Here is a 15,047-nt window from a genome sequence, read left to right as displayed (position 1 = left end):
AAACCTTTCAGACTGGTCTCTGATACTCGGGCTTTAACTTAAAGTTTATTTAACAGTGATACAGAGTAGGAACACGTGCAGTCTAATGTATTTGGTAGCTCATTGTGTAAGATAAGTTGAATCGACTCACCCAGTGATTTTTCCACTTGTTCATGACAAAGGCAGGACCGAGAGAACGAGCTGGGTTCAGTGAAGCTCCTGAAGCCGGTAGCTAAAAGCAGCAGAGACGAGGATCGCTCATTGATACGCGTCAATACACAGACACCTATTCGTACATACTAGGTCTTCTGAGCGCACCAACAGCGCTCAGCTGTATACAGCGGATGATTAGAGCTTAAGCCAACACGAAATAGCAGACTCGGGTGAGGGACATACGTTAATATCGAATATGGTGGCGCTGACTAGGGCAGCTGAGCTATCGATACCAAGGGACGTCTAACATATTTACTCGAGTGGGAGTCCGAAGCGACAGAGGCTCGCATCACATTGAATGTGTGTGTGTAGGGAGATGTTGGCATCAGGAGTAATGCTAAAAAGCGCTTCTAGCTTAGCCAAACAATGTAAATCAGAGACAGGACAATTCGAGAAAACAAACTCTACAGTATGCTAAAATAATTTGAAGCAAAGTCTAGAACGCACTTACGCATAGTCCGCGGAAAGCTTAGAATTAGCTCGCTTTGCATCACAGCACATACGGCAATTTGTATATCAAGTAATGGCACCATGTACAAAAAACCAAGAAAGATAAAAAGAGAAGTGATGTACTAAATAGCAGCGCTCTCACACATGGCATCGACGTACAGTCGGCCAGAAAAGTTTACGGGACTGGGGATTTGCTAAACAGCTGCATTCTCGCGAAGTTTGTGCTCACGACCGAACTTGGAGAGATTCACGAATTTTTAGAGCCACAAAAGGCAAATACGAAAAAAAAAAAAACATACTTTGACGTCCGTGACGTCAAACTGACATGCCGGTGTTCAAATATCGAGGCCAAAAAACAACAGCAACAAAAAACTGAAGTTTAGCTTTCACTTTCTCTTCTTGTAATGAACCTCCTTCTACCGCTAAATTAATGAATAAATAGTTTTGGAAGAACGATGCATTCGTCTAAACCATTAGGTGTTTCCATATGGTGTTCCTTTAACATAGCAGAAATTAACTTTTGTCGTTGAACCCGTGTCCCGCGAACTTTTGTGGCGGAATGCGTTAATAAACATTTGAGCGGTGAGTGAAAACACGCACCCCGGCCAGGGTGCAGGTGAGGTAGGCAAACCCGACGACAAGGGCGTCCGCGCCTCCCGTGGACAGATGGCATCGGTGAGGGTCCCGCGTAGCGAACACCGTGGACGCGAGGAGGAAGCTGAGCACGAACTCGACTCCGAACGCCTGCCAGGCTCCCAGTGCCTCGTGGGGACGGCTGCTTCCCAGGGAACTCCGGTGGCCCGGAAGTGTGACGCTGCGGCCGAGGAGAGGGAGAGCGAAGGAAATTAAACCCAGAGCGCCGAGGGAAACGCCGCAAAAACACTCTGCAACCATCTCACAGTAAAACATTTGAGGAGAGAACCAAGGATCTACTATAACGAACACCTCACTATAAGTGCAGTGGCTCTAGAATCGCATACGTCAGTGAAGAGAATAGCGGTATTATAGAAAGAACGACTGCTTGAAAGCTCCTTCCCATGTACGCCTTTACAAAAGTCCATATATGGACTGTGCAGATTTCTTTCTCCGCAATTCATTCCGCCTTTCTTTCCAACCTTCCTCTGGGTAGGGAGTAAACCCGAAGCTTCTATTCTGGTTGACCCTCAGGCCTTTCCAATTGCAATTGTCTCTCTATCTCTCTCGCAATAATCTGCTTCTTCAGTGCCTTATTCGACTGGACGCGCGTGAAGTTTCGACAGGACCGCCACCACGGGACAGCGGAAAGAAAGGAAAGTAGACACGCAAGCGCTTGAAACGCCGACAGAGAGAGGGCGGTGCGAACGTAGACATGAACGAAACAGGTCAATGTGTAGTATTCATTCTTATAAGCTTAATATCTGATACGGATTCTATTTGAACGCAAGATATTCAACTTATTTTGGCAAGTTGGCGGAATGCTTGAAGCCTGCTTCATCTCCGCCGCAGGCCAGCCCAGTATTGCACTATCTCCGGGATCGGCCCATGTTTTTTGCACACGCGACAACAAAAATGCGCGGAACCCTAGCCATAAACAGCTTCGCTCTAAAAGAAAAGAATTTTTGCCTGAAGGACGCAAGTATCGAAAGCGACTGCGATGCTTAGCGTTGCGCTGAAGCTTCTTAGTGTTCGGAGAATGTGCGGGGGCGAAATATGGGCGCGACACAGCACGTGATTCAAATTATGCAGTGCAGCAGAAGAGCGCGCTGAAGCTATCAGGCGTCTCACAACATTGGCGGGACGAGGAGCATCATTTTTAGCGTTGCAGGCGTTAAAACTCAACGGTGTGGAAGATGAGACCGAAGGAAAACTGCCTGCACTTGTAGCTCCAAGTGTACTGTCCGTTCTGCTCAGGCCACTAACGGTGTGGCATCCACACAGCTTTTCAGATGGAATGCTAGTGTTCGTGCCCGCGCACATCTGCGTAGATACCGGGACAGCGTGACGGCGCCGATGGAACGAATGCGCGTAGAGCGACCGTAAAATTTCAAAAAGAAAAAAAAAGATTACCTTGTATACGAACAATATCCATGAACATTTCAATGCTGTCTGCGCCACTGACATCGACATCGAGTGGAGTCTTCGCCTGGCGGACACAGACTAAACCATGATAGTGTTGATGGCGCGTCTCGTCGTCTGCTAGCTGCTACTTGTTTACGTGTGCCCGTACGGCGCACATATCCTTTAAAGTCTGTTTGTTCCGTGGTTGTAGCACAGTAAAAAATGGCAGTATTTATTTATTTTTCCAATTTAGAGACTCATTTGGCTTTGCTCTGTAGTCTTTGCGCTGCAATAATATCAGTTACCGCACTTGTCGAGAGCGCGACGTGGGATTGTTGTTCCCTCCGTTCGCCACAATCATTGAAGGTTTTATGGTTGCATTGTGATTCAAGCACTTCACAAAGTCAATCGGCGTAGTTTTAAACAGTGAAGTGGTCGCTGCGATACCTGAGCACAGCGCTTAGCGATACCTTCTAGCGATGCGTTGATCATTCCGCAATCTTTGTAATGCCACCATAGGTCAACGAGGTGACGTGAGATCACTGAGCTGTAAGACAGAAAATCTCAAGTGATCGTATGATATCGCAGGGTACAATTGATCTTAATCGCATAATTTTGCACGACTGTGATTGTGACTGCGGTTAGCGGTTATGCAACCATTCTTAGCTGCCTCTGAAGTGCCATTTTATTGTGTGGATGTGCCACTACGCAGAAATAATGTGACCTCGCAAGTCAATTTTTGCGCTTCGGAACTTTTAGTATCCAGTACAAAAGGGAAGCGGAAATAAAGTGTTGCAACAGCTCCATCCTATTGCTCCATCCTAGTTTTTTTCTTCATCCATGGTAGAAGATGCGCGCGCTCCTTTTTCTTAAATTGTTGCTATGCAACGAGGCTAACGCGCTAAGCGTCTCAAAGCACTGGCTTGCACGTGCGGAATTATTCGGGTTGTTCTCTACTCCGCCTTTTCAGGCATGCGTCTAAAACGCATGCCACGACTTTTAGCAATAGTCAAGCGTTGCGTTCCTGTATGTGATGACAAGTAGGCAATGAAAAAAAAAAAATCGTCATTGGCCTAATGGTTTGAGTTCCGTGCTGAGCGTACCGGTTTGTATTTGTATTTATGGTATTTACGCTATTTATTTACATATCTATATATGGGCACGTTTCAAGGTCGCCCCAAGGTCACATAAACGGCCAGGAGCTGCATACAAACCGCAAATGGGGGGTGGGGGGATTCAAAGAAAGCTTTCGCTTTAAAATGCAGTTAGCGATGCTATGGCAGATGGGTTATGTTATGTTGCCACGAGCTTGATATATTGTCATCCCTTAATTGCGTAACGTCTGAAGCGGATGCATCAAAGCTTTCATTTCTCTGCGAAGTTATTCTGGATCAGTAACTTTCGGAGTACTTTAGGCTTCGTGTGACGTAAGACCTAGCGCCTCGCCCTACTGGAGGGACGGGTCTCTGCGTTGCGTCCGGCTCAGCCAATGATCGCGCATTGAAAGTGGCATCATCAAAAGGTACACGTTGAGAATACGTGCACCGACGTTCGACAAAACGTCGACTGCGGTGTTTTTTTTTTTCGAGGGAGAGTTGGGATATCGAGCGGCATCCAAAATGCCCCAGAACGGTTTGGGCAAGGGGCATTCCACTAGTAACTATTAGGCTGAACTTGGCGTTACCACAGGCCATATCAAGAGCTGGCAAGAAACGACCATCATTTCTTCTGAAAAATCCCTGCTTCGTCTGTTACTAGTGTCAATATTCATGCGGCCCACGCCACACAGTCAGTCGGACATCTGACAATCTGCCTGGAATGTACACGAGGTCATTGCGCCCCATATTCCTATATAAGCCATGACCCTGATCATTGCAGAGGGTCGAGTACTATAGTTCTGAAACATAATTTTTTTTTCCTTCTGTGAAAGATTGAGAACTCACTTCCTGCGTAGCGGAGGGTTACATTTGGACACAAAATTCAGAAAACGAAAAAAAAAAAAAAATATACGACGGCAGGCACTGAGCGTTAAATGTGACGTTTCAGCTTTTCTCTTCCGCGTCTGGGCAAATAATCAGCGTCGCCCGTCTAAGCAACGCTGATTCATATCTGGTTTTCTCGCGATTGCCGGTTAACATTGTGAATATTCGGATGATTTGCTTTTGCATTGTATTCAGTGTGCCTCTTTGTTCTTATTCTTTAGTTCTGTTCTCAAACGAATCCACAGGCTGGGTATTGCAGGAAACTGTAGCCATGTATTTGTTCCTATTCTTACCTTCTGCAACCCCCTCCCCTAGCCGCCTCTTATGTAATATACCCACAGGGGTCCCTAAGAAAAAGAAAGAAAACGATGATGAGAAACTGAGCGTGCTGTCAAACGCTGCCGGATTGGCGCAGTAACACACGTGCCGAAGTTACGCCCCTGTACATAACTTTCCTTCAATTGCTACAAACATATATGTGCTTGTATATTATTTCAAATTATTTATGAATATCCATAGAATACCTATCTTTTTTCGCTCCAGCATTGCGGAACTTATGATTGATCGGCTTTTGAAGTGCCCCCCCCCCCCCCCTCTTTTTTTTATAACCTTGCATCCTAAGAGACAACTGCCTACATATCTGTAGACTAACGTCGCTGGTGCTTATTAGGCTCGAGCGAAAGTAAAGGCCAATGAGAGACCTAGAATAAAGCAGAAAAAAAAAATGAAATAAGCTCAGGACATTGCTGTCCAGCTATATGAGAGAGAAATGTGAATAATTCATGAACTATGGAAGTAGTGGTGTGTGCTTATTCGGTGTAGTTTAGCCTGAAGCTAATCTTTAATTATCGTTGTCCTATACTTAGAGATAATAGAATTATGCTTTTAGCGCAAGTAAAGCGACGCTTCATCACACGAAGTCCGCATTAGTACGAAAAGAAGGCCTATATTATTCTGAAAGCCAGCGCCATGCCCAAGCTAGTCTGAGCGAGTCACCGCGTAGTTTTTGTTCGTAGTTAACCATTTTCCTCTTGTGCTTATATAGTTGTTTTCTTCTTATCTAGTTCTTACGTATATTTCCTTTTCATTCACCATTTGTGTGCTTATATTACACCTCCCGTTCGTTTATTCAAAGCGAAAAACCCCAATTTGACACTGCAGAATCCTTAATCAGCGTGACGAGAAACTCACTTTCTAATGCAACGTACAATACGTCGGCCCTCCAGTGAAATTGCTGTGGCTCATCACGATGGCTTAAATGACGAAAAAGACGTTGTTTCAAGTTAATCTATCACGTGGTTGGATTTTGCTACTTTTGCAAACCAGTAAGCTTGTCATTAAGGCTTTAATTGTGGACTGCTAAACTGTAGCTTTTCTTTTTCTGGCAATACGTCGATAGCTCTACTACGCGTCTCTGACTTCTGGGCTGTCCAACTGACTTAATAAGTTATTCCGATTCCCAATTTAGAACTAGACGTTCCCTGGAAAGCTTTGACCATGCCGTTGCGGCACTCGTAGTCGCATAATTATCAATTGCTTTCAAGGCAGAGCTGCCGAGTTGCAGTACTTGTAGGAACGAATATTCAAACTTAGACTAGGACAATTAGAATTGCAGGTTATCTTGCTTTTATGTTAAGCGCGTATGGTTCGCTCTTCCTGAAGGTGACCTTTTCTTCTTTTTTGTTTGTAATGGTGTACTAAGTTTTACGTATAATGGAAAGAATGAAAAAAAAATATGGTTCTAGTTTTTAATAAACTCTGAGATTTCTCCCTTTTGTGTGTGTGGGAATGCTTTCAGAAAAGGGACGATGTAATTATAGCCATGGAAGCGGTGCCTACAATGGCTGAGCCCCACTGGACTGAACGGCCACCGCGTGGGTTTGATTGCGACTCTGGCAGTAGCGATTACTACTTTTTTAGAGAAAGAGGTAGCCATAGCTTTATTAGTAACGTACATTGCACATTGTCTGGTTAGTAACTGCAGCTAATGTTGACGTACTCAGTAATTGTAGCTAATGCGACCGTTACAACAACGGTTACCATCAAGATACTAAATATGCTTAAAGCAGCCACTAAAGTCTTCCCTACAAATACTCCGTGCTTTTCTCAAAGAACGTACATCAATGAAAAGCGACACCTAGCGTCCCTTCTCCGACGATGCGCTCAATGTTGTTGTTCCTTACCGTATAAAAACAAAGGTTTATTATAATGATCAGTATTCTTGATGGTAACACTGATGACATGATCAATCATATTTATGCAGAAAAAGTGGGAAAATGGCGCTCTTTAGCCCAGAATATCTCAATACCTCAAATATGCTACTCAGGCAAGAATAAAGAGGAGGAAAGCAAGCAGAAAATATCAACAAGCGAGGAACTATAGTGTCACTCGGGTGCCATCACCGAAATCACGGTCCACTACTTGGGAAAGCTATTCAACGTGCAGGAAGGGAGATCAATCAATCAATCAATCAATCAATCAATCAATCAATCAATCAATCAATCAATCAATCAATCAATCAATCAATCAATCAATCAATCAATCAATCAATCAATCAATCAATCAATCAATCAATCAATCAATCAATCAATCAATCAATCAATCAATCAATCAATGTTTATTTTCCACCAGCATCATCTTTATCATATTCGCCTCAACCACCGTCATTATCATCCTCAGCATCAACATCAATTACAACAACGACGCCGAGGACAACAAAAGCGTGAAAGCGAGAGCCGTGAGCAAATTAATGGCCACGTTTAAAGGGAATCAACAGCATCAATATCAACAAATTAAGCGTGGTGTGCGGAGAGAAAAAAAAAGAGCAGTGCATAGAGGAAATCACGAAAACGCGAACAATCAATTTCCACTTAATTCATGCGGTCGCCACTGAGCGAGCTTGTAATTTCACCCCGTCTGAGCGATGCGACGTGCCGGGAATAACACCGAAGAGCCGCTGCTGCGCGTTTACTCACATTAGTGCAGTGGGCGCACTATACTTCCGACATCGATCGCCGATCGAGAGGCAAATAAAAATAGTACGAATACTTACTTGCCCGGGCACCGCTCAGCACAAGCGTTTGAAACTTTTCCTCGCCGAAGAGTGAGTATACCTTCTACGCTAACTCGCTTCAACCTTCGAGTCGATACCGCATAGTGTAAAGCCTCGCGCATATCGGGCGCCATGGCCCAACAGAAGCGTGGGCCTCGCGCCCCGCCCCGCTGAAACGGAAACTTTCCCGAAAGCTGCGCGTTCCTTTAGGGCGGCATTGTTTTGAAGTGAGTTAAAACCTATCGAGCAAGAAGCGGTGTCTGGAACGCCGTAATTAAATTAAATGAAGCGCCGGCCCACGTTCGGCAGCTTGTGGACGGTCGTTCGGCAGTTTAATCTCTCTCTCTCTCTCCCTCTCTGTCGCGTTCTCCTTGCCAGAAAATTAACAAAGAATGCCCAACGCGGCCGGAAAGGAATGGAGCTGGAATTTCCGTAATTAGAGGCCGCTTTCACCGCCGACACGCGCCCTCAGGCATCTCTGAGGCTGCAAGCGGCTATACAGAGTGCGTTCGTGCCGGGAAGCGATGAACATTCTTGGCGAGACGACGATGCCGAATTTGGTTTCGATTAAGGGCTCGAACCTGTATTATGTGCTCGCAAAAACACCAGGGATTCGCTATACCTCATCCGCGCAGCGCCGTAGTAGAGCTGAGAGCTGCTCGTTAACTTGTTTTTTTTTTCTCAAAAAAAAAAAAAGAATAAAAATAAAGAAACGTTGATTAGTTACGCTATAGCGCTGCGTGAACTTCGCCCAGGCGTAACGTCTGGTAACGAGCTAGGCGCGCTAGGATAGTGCCGAAAATATGGGTTTTCGCGAGAAAATACGAGGCGCTGAAATTGCCGAGCTTTTCCGTACGCCTACGAACGAGGTAGTGCAGGGTTCTTGAAAGCCCTTAAGAGTGGCTTTTGTGCGTGGTGAAAAAAATAGTGCGTCTTCAAGTACTATAACTTCTTGCTGATGCACTTCAGGCTATGCTAGAATATAGCTCAGGGCTAGGAACATAAAAACAGAGCGACACCATGTGAACACACCCACCCACACACACACACGCACACGCACAAAAAAGAAAAAGCAACCATATGCTTTTATTGCGTGTAGCATTTTAACGCATTAAAAAAAAATTCGCTATGTACGTACAGTTGGAAAATAAGGTATTTCGGTAGACTGATGCAGCCAATTATGCCCTACAGACTTCTTCAGCCTCACCGAATATCAATAAATAAATCAGTCAATAAATGAATAAATGAAAGAAACGAGCAGCCACATAAATACTGCTGTGTTGAGCAGCTTGACGGGGTAGCTGCCCCCTGGTTTGACAGCAACGGCAGTAAGATAACGTTCGGAACAAATTGTTTTAAGAGGTAATTTAACCATAGGTATGCATGAACACGATAACGTCACATAAAAAAGGCCATAAGCACTGGTTGGATGAATGAAAAGGGAGCACTTGACAATTAACAGTAAACTGGAAGCACCATTGCTGAAAACTCAATAGAAAAAGAAATGAATAAGCATATAACATACTATATACCTAAACATATGCGGGGCGTCGCGGCGACGCCGTCGGTGAAAATTCGCATGGAATGTCCATATATTTACTATGGCAATAATAATGCGTTCAATAATGAAATTTAGACAACCAGTAAAAACAGATGAAGAATGCTGGTAAGCATTTGGCCTGATGATTTTCTAGAAGACAGTTGCAAGCGTCCACATCGATAAACCTGTTCATCCTGTTGACTGTGCTGTAAAGCGTTGCTTGAAACCGACTTTTACTTTTGAACCAAGCATGCCATCAGCATCATTGCCGTCGCCTAAATATTCGCGCAATTCCATGCGTTTTTCGAGTTATTCAGTATAGGTCTGCGCACAAGCTTTATAGCGTTCTTTGACTGTCGTGTCTTCCTCCAGTACTTGCCATCAGCAATATTTATCACATAAGACAAGGAATATTGCGTTTGTGTTTTTGGTGTACATCGGCATAACAGCGGCTGTGGTCATTGAGCGGCAAAAGAATTGATAAAGTAAGCTCGGTTCGTAGACACGATAGGCTTTTCCTAATTGCAAATAGGTCGGTCTAGTGATAGATAGATAGATAGATAGATAGATAGATAGATAGATAGATAGATAGATAGATAGATAGATAGATAGATAGATAGATAGATAGATAGATAGATAGATAGATAGATAGATAGATAGATAGATAGATAGATAGATAGATAGATAGATAGATAGATAGATAGATAGATAGATAGATAGATAGATAGATAGATAGATAGATAGATAGATAGATAGATAGATAGATAGATAGATAGATAGATAGATAGATAGATAGATAGATAGATAGATAGATAGATAGATAGATAGATAGATAGATAGATAGATAGATAGATAGATAGATAGATAGATAGATAGATAGATAGATAGATAGATAGATAGATAGATAGATAGATAGATAGATAGATAGATAGATAGATAGATAGATAGATAGATAGATAGATAGATAGATAGATAGATAGATAGATAGATAGATAGATAGATAGATAGATAGATAGATAGATAGATAGATAGATAGATAGATAGATAGATAGATAGATAGATAGATAGATAGATAGATAGATAGATAGATAGATAGATAGATAGATAGATAGATAGATAGATAGATAGATAGATAGATAGATAGATAGATAGATAGATAGATAGATAGATAGATAGATAGATAGATAGATAGATAGATAGATAGATAGATAGATAGATAGATAGATAGATAGATAGATAGATAGATAGATAGATAGATAGATAGATAGATAGATAGATAGATAGATAGATAGATAGATAGATAGATAGATAGATAGTACTTTTATTCGTATCAATTCTCATACACAAAAATCAGGCCTACCAAAGCCTCACAAGGGCTTGAGTGGCAGCGCCTGGCAGACAGCGAACATTAGCAAAACAAAGGAAGAATAGAGGTATTGCAACAAACTCGACAAGTAAACAAAAAGAAAAAGAAAATTTAACAACTCAGAGAGACAGATATGGAGACATAACTATTACAACATCAAAAGGGATGACAGCAATATGAAATGAAGATAGTAACACTCGATTAAATAAGACTTCATATGACAGAAATTAAGTAAAAATTAAAGCGATGTCGCCTTGAAATTCTTGGACTGTAAGGAGTCACAGGTTTTGGCAGAAACTGCAGTGACAAGTCGCGATTGTTTATCAAGGAAGCAATGATTTTTCATTTGAGATTTGTCAAAGGCTGGTACCAGGCAAGTTCTGTGAATCCTTCTTGCACAAAAATTACTCAAACAGCTGAAATCATACCGTAGGATACGTGGCGACATCATGACGTCATGGACGCCATCGTTATGGAGTGAAACCCACAAAGGGAATTTCGGTCTTCAGTTTCTCTACTAACAGTTGAACTTTTTTTCGCTGAAGGTATGCGCACAGTGTTTTGAAAGAGCAACCCACAAACGCGGAGGGATTTGTGGGCGCTCCGATGGGCGCACAGGAGCGCTCAAAACTCCTCCTCTTCTTAAAAGAATGGTGTCATTGTTTGTTGGCTTCTTATGATATGACTAATAAAAAATCGGACCACTCCGTTTCCTTACTACTCCCTCATTAGAAAGCGAGGATCTCGAATGCGGCAGCTTTGATGCCTTCAGGTAGCATGTGTGGATTTATCGACCAGTTGCCATCAGCCAAAAAGTTCACGTAGCCGTGACGCCTGCGGCAGAAAGGAGGTTCCACGTCCACCGTCGAGGCCGTGAGGGGTGGCGCTCACGAACACTCCCAGGGTTAGTAGTAGTAGATAAGAGCACAAATACCCCAGAAAGTGGACGGGAAGATGGCGCCGCGGTAGCTCAATTGTTAAGAGCATCGCACGCGTAACGCGAAGACGTGATTTCGCATCCCACCTGCGGCCAGTTGCTCTTTTCACCCACTTTCGTTTCCATTTATTTATCGTATTGAATTAAGAACTGCAGATGATTTCCCCTGTGCTGTCCTTGGTGTCATTTTTTGTTGGCTTCCTATGATATGACTAATAGAAGTCGGGCCCCTCGGTTTCCTTTATTCTAGTTAATATATGTAAGTAAATATCTATTCGAAGAAAGCGCTCTTTCTATGCTTTATCTCCTCGTCTGAATGTGAATTTCTCCGCCGGTTAGCTAACGTGGATCCACTGTAGTGTTTTGTTAAACGGGTCCGCCAACGTTTGTAGCGCCAGATAGCAGTTTCCATGTTTCCTGCCTTTTCTAGCTACTCCATAGGTCCCTGATAGGCTTTAAGCACCAGTTCCTAGGTATCGATGGCGCTATGCTTTGTGACTGCGACGTCATCTATGGAAGCCAACGCGCTCACTGAATATTGGGTTTTAGAAAAAGGCTGCGTCAGCCGTTTAAACATATCGGCTATCGGCCTTTTCACGTCACGTAACAACTCAAAGTGCGCAGGCCATATGCTATGTATAGGAAGCGTTGGTTCGATACAGTGTATATACGCTCGATGCCGAAAAAAAAAAAGGCTAGTATTATGCAATCACAACCAATGGGTTTGTCACCTTACTTTTCCTCGATAATTGATTCTTGAATAGGCTGTGGCCTGTCTTAAAAAGAATGCGGATATATCCATAGTCTGTGAATTTCGCGCGCGCAGCGATTATGTGCGTGATAGCAGCTGAATTCCAGCCTCGTCTTTACTTCCCTGTCGCACCCATATTGCGAAAACTTCACATTCGACTACTTTATGTTGTCCCAAGAGTTAGATCAGTTATACCGGAGCAACACGACGTGAACAGGACTCAGCGTTGCTCATGCACTTGGAGACTTCGTTACTTTTGACAAAGGCGATACATTACTAGCTCCTTGGTGCCCGCACACGCGCACACGAGAAGATGGTCATAAACTTGTCACAACTGCGCCGAGAGTCATGGACTTGTTTATGTAGGAGAGATATAATAAGGAAATCATATCGCAAATAAAGAAGTGGAGGAACAAGTAAGAACGCCCTTTGAAGTACAAGATATCTTTGTCTGGTGCTGGCTATGCCCAAACTGCCCAGAGCAGCGAAGGTTCGAGATGAGAAATGACCATGCGCGGCAATATCGAAGCCGCCATGGGCAAGGAAGGAGGAATCCAATTTCGACGTGAAGAGGCTTTTGCTGCCGAACTCGACTGATTTCCTTGCTCTCTTGCAGTACATTGCTTTCTCCTCCTTTCGAAGGCGCACAAAAGTAATCTTCCGCGAATTGATGTTCTTTAATCTTCTTGTGAGTGAGATTACGGGGGCAGCCGTGAGGACGAACCATCTTGAGAATCTTATAGTGGGTAGCTAAGGTTCAAGCACACACACACAAAAAAGTCAATTGGAAAATGATGCGATTTATATTACGAAGGTTGGAAACACCACGTAAAACAAAGTTTCTGTCGACTCAACATAGCTAATGCCACAGATTTAGTGCGTAGAAGAAATTTGAAATATGGCGAGCTATAGGCGCAAGGATTTTATTGCATACGTAAGGAAATGTTGCTTTATCGTTTAATGCACTAAGAGCAAACGGAAGGCTGCAGTTTGAGGCTAAATGCGAAATATTATTGTGGCACAACGAATTTGCGATGAGAGCTTGCTTCATAGGGTATAGTAAAAGATCTAGAAATATAAATATTTCATAAAATATTATATATTCCTTTACTTTCACGCTAATGAGTAGCTTGTACACCTTGTGAGGGTGATTCGACTGTTCGTGAAATAGTGAAGTTTAAGTGCTCGTTCAATATACGTACCCCATCACCTCTTCCCATTGGCCACAAATGGAATTAGGAAACTCAAAGGTCGCAAGCATTTCACAGATTTTGTGACACAAGAAATTAACCAGAGTACTGGCTGGCCAAACAGACATTCGTGGCATATTTCCATTTTGTAATCCTAGTATGAATTCAGCTTTCAGGGATTTCATTTGATACACGAGTGCGCTCTAAAGCAGGGATGCTCCCACTGCTCAGATGCAGGGGCAAACTGTGGAAGTTGGTGGTTATGTAGTTTCGCGCGCAAGCGGTAATTTGTGAAAATCGTGATATGAAAAAAAAAAGTATCGAATCGCACACGAATCGAATAGCGCCAGAAGCGAAAGGAATCGAATTTTGAACGCTCCTGGAATACTTTTCTAATACTGAGTAGCCATTTTCACAATTAATATAAAACGACCTTCACATGCTAACTATTCGTAACGTGAGCAAGTTTCTATCATGAGAAAGCAAGCTATGAAGCATTGTTCATTAAAAGCACAAATGAAGCATCAGGAAGAAACAAGCAGTTTAATGTAATGCACAGAACTCTTCAGACTATGTGAATTATCGCCGCGTAACCGGTAAAGTATGTTGCTCCCTAAGCGGCGTAGCCTGCTCCACTACGTAATCTCTCATGTGTTATGTTTGTACTGTGTCCACGGTGATGAAATTTGCCTACTTTTGCGCCAACTTTATGTTTACTTGAGTGCAGTTGACGTTTCTAAATATTGAAAGCTTTTCAAAACATAAGCATTTAAGAATAGTCACGGTGAAGCCGTCGGCTCATCCTTGGTCCCCCCGGACGTGAACTCTTCAGGACCTCAATAAAGGTCTTGTCATGTCATTTACGAATAGTGACAATTCGGTTCGAAAACCGAATCGAATAGGACACTACTCGATTTGTTATTTGAAAGTTTCGAATATTCTCACACACCTGAAAAGGATCCCGCAGAATCCATCTCACGATGACTGCCGATGTTAATGTGATTAGCATTGAGGCAATGCAGAAACAGACCGTAAATTACTGAAGACACCTTTATTTACAATCTGATATGGGGGGCGGTATCGTAGGCTAAGAATGTTAAGCGCATCAATACACGCGCGTGCCACAGCGCTACTCCAGACCACGAAGTGCGCACCTTCGGCAGCCACAAAGAAAGCATCACTAAACACGCCTCCCAACCGCAGTCAGTTTTTCTCCCACTGGCACTGCAAAATTAGGGCTCGGCATATCCGACTTCGAATGAACTATGGCGCGTGACTGCACATGCGCACATTTCAGGCGTAACACTTTTATTCATTGTCAGCTAGAAGAGTGGGTGTTCTTAGTTTTATAGTTCAGATAGACACCTGCGGAGTGCACTCGAATGCAAGTCGAGAGCGGTTACAAAGAAAGCTTCCAAGAATTTCTCCATCCCCACGGGCAGCGTGCTAAAGCCAAGAGTTGCTGTGATCGAGAAGCCTGTGTGACGCGGGTTCCATTCCGCCCAGCGCCGGATAAAATTAAAATGACTTTCTCGTTTAATTGAACGTCG

At 43.3% G+C, this 15,047-nt stretch overlaps 2 protein-coding genes and 1 non-coding gene across 4 annotated transcripts in view; 2 read left to right on the top strand and 1 right to left on the bottom strand.

Moving 5' to 3' along the window:
• The window catches only part of LOC126522076 (uncharacterized), a 208,200-nt gene that overhangs the window by 72,067 nt on the left and 121,086 nt on the right, over positions 1-15,047 (top strand). The window lies entirely within an intron of this gene.
• The window catches only part of LOC126521808 (lens fiber major intrinsic protein-like), a 53,694-nt gene that overhangs the window by 26,465 nt on the left and 12,182 nt on the right, over positions 1-15,047 (bottom strand). The window contains exons 3-4 of the mRNA XM_050170506.3: positions 1,243-1,456; positions 131-211 (exon numbers count right to left, since the gene is read on the bottom strand). Coding sequence (XP_050026463.1) covers positions 131-211; positions 1,243-1,456 — 295 coding nt within the window. The remainder of the gene's footprint in view (positions 1-130; positions 212-1,242; positions 1,457-15,047) is intronic.
• LOC126522122 (U2 spliceosomal RNA) lies at positions 1,987-2,170 on the top strand. The gene has a single exon (XR_007597338.2). It is a non-coding gene; the product is annotated as a U2 spliceosomal RNA (small nuclear RNA).

Source organism: Dermacentor andersoni, chromosome 6 (assembly GCF_023375885.2).
Source record: "Dermacentor andersoni chromosome 6, qqDerAnde1_hic_scaffold, whole genome shotgun sequence".
Lineage (NCBI taxonomy): Eukaryota > Metazoa > Arthropoda > Arachnida > Ixodida > Ixodidae > Dermacentor > Dermacentor andersoni.
Note: the sequence above shows the minus strand (reverse complement) of the source record. Positions and strands in the feature narration are given on the sequence as shown.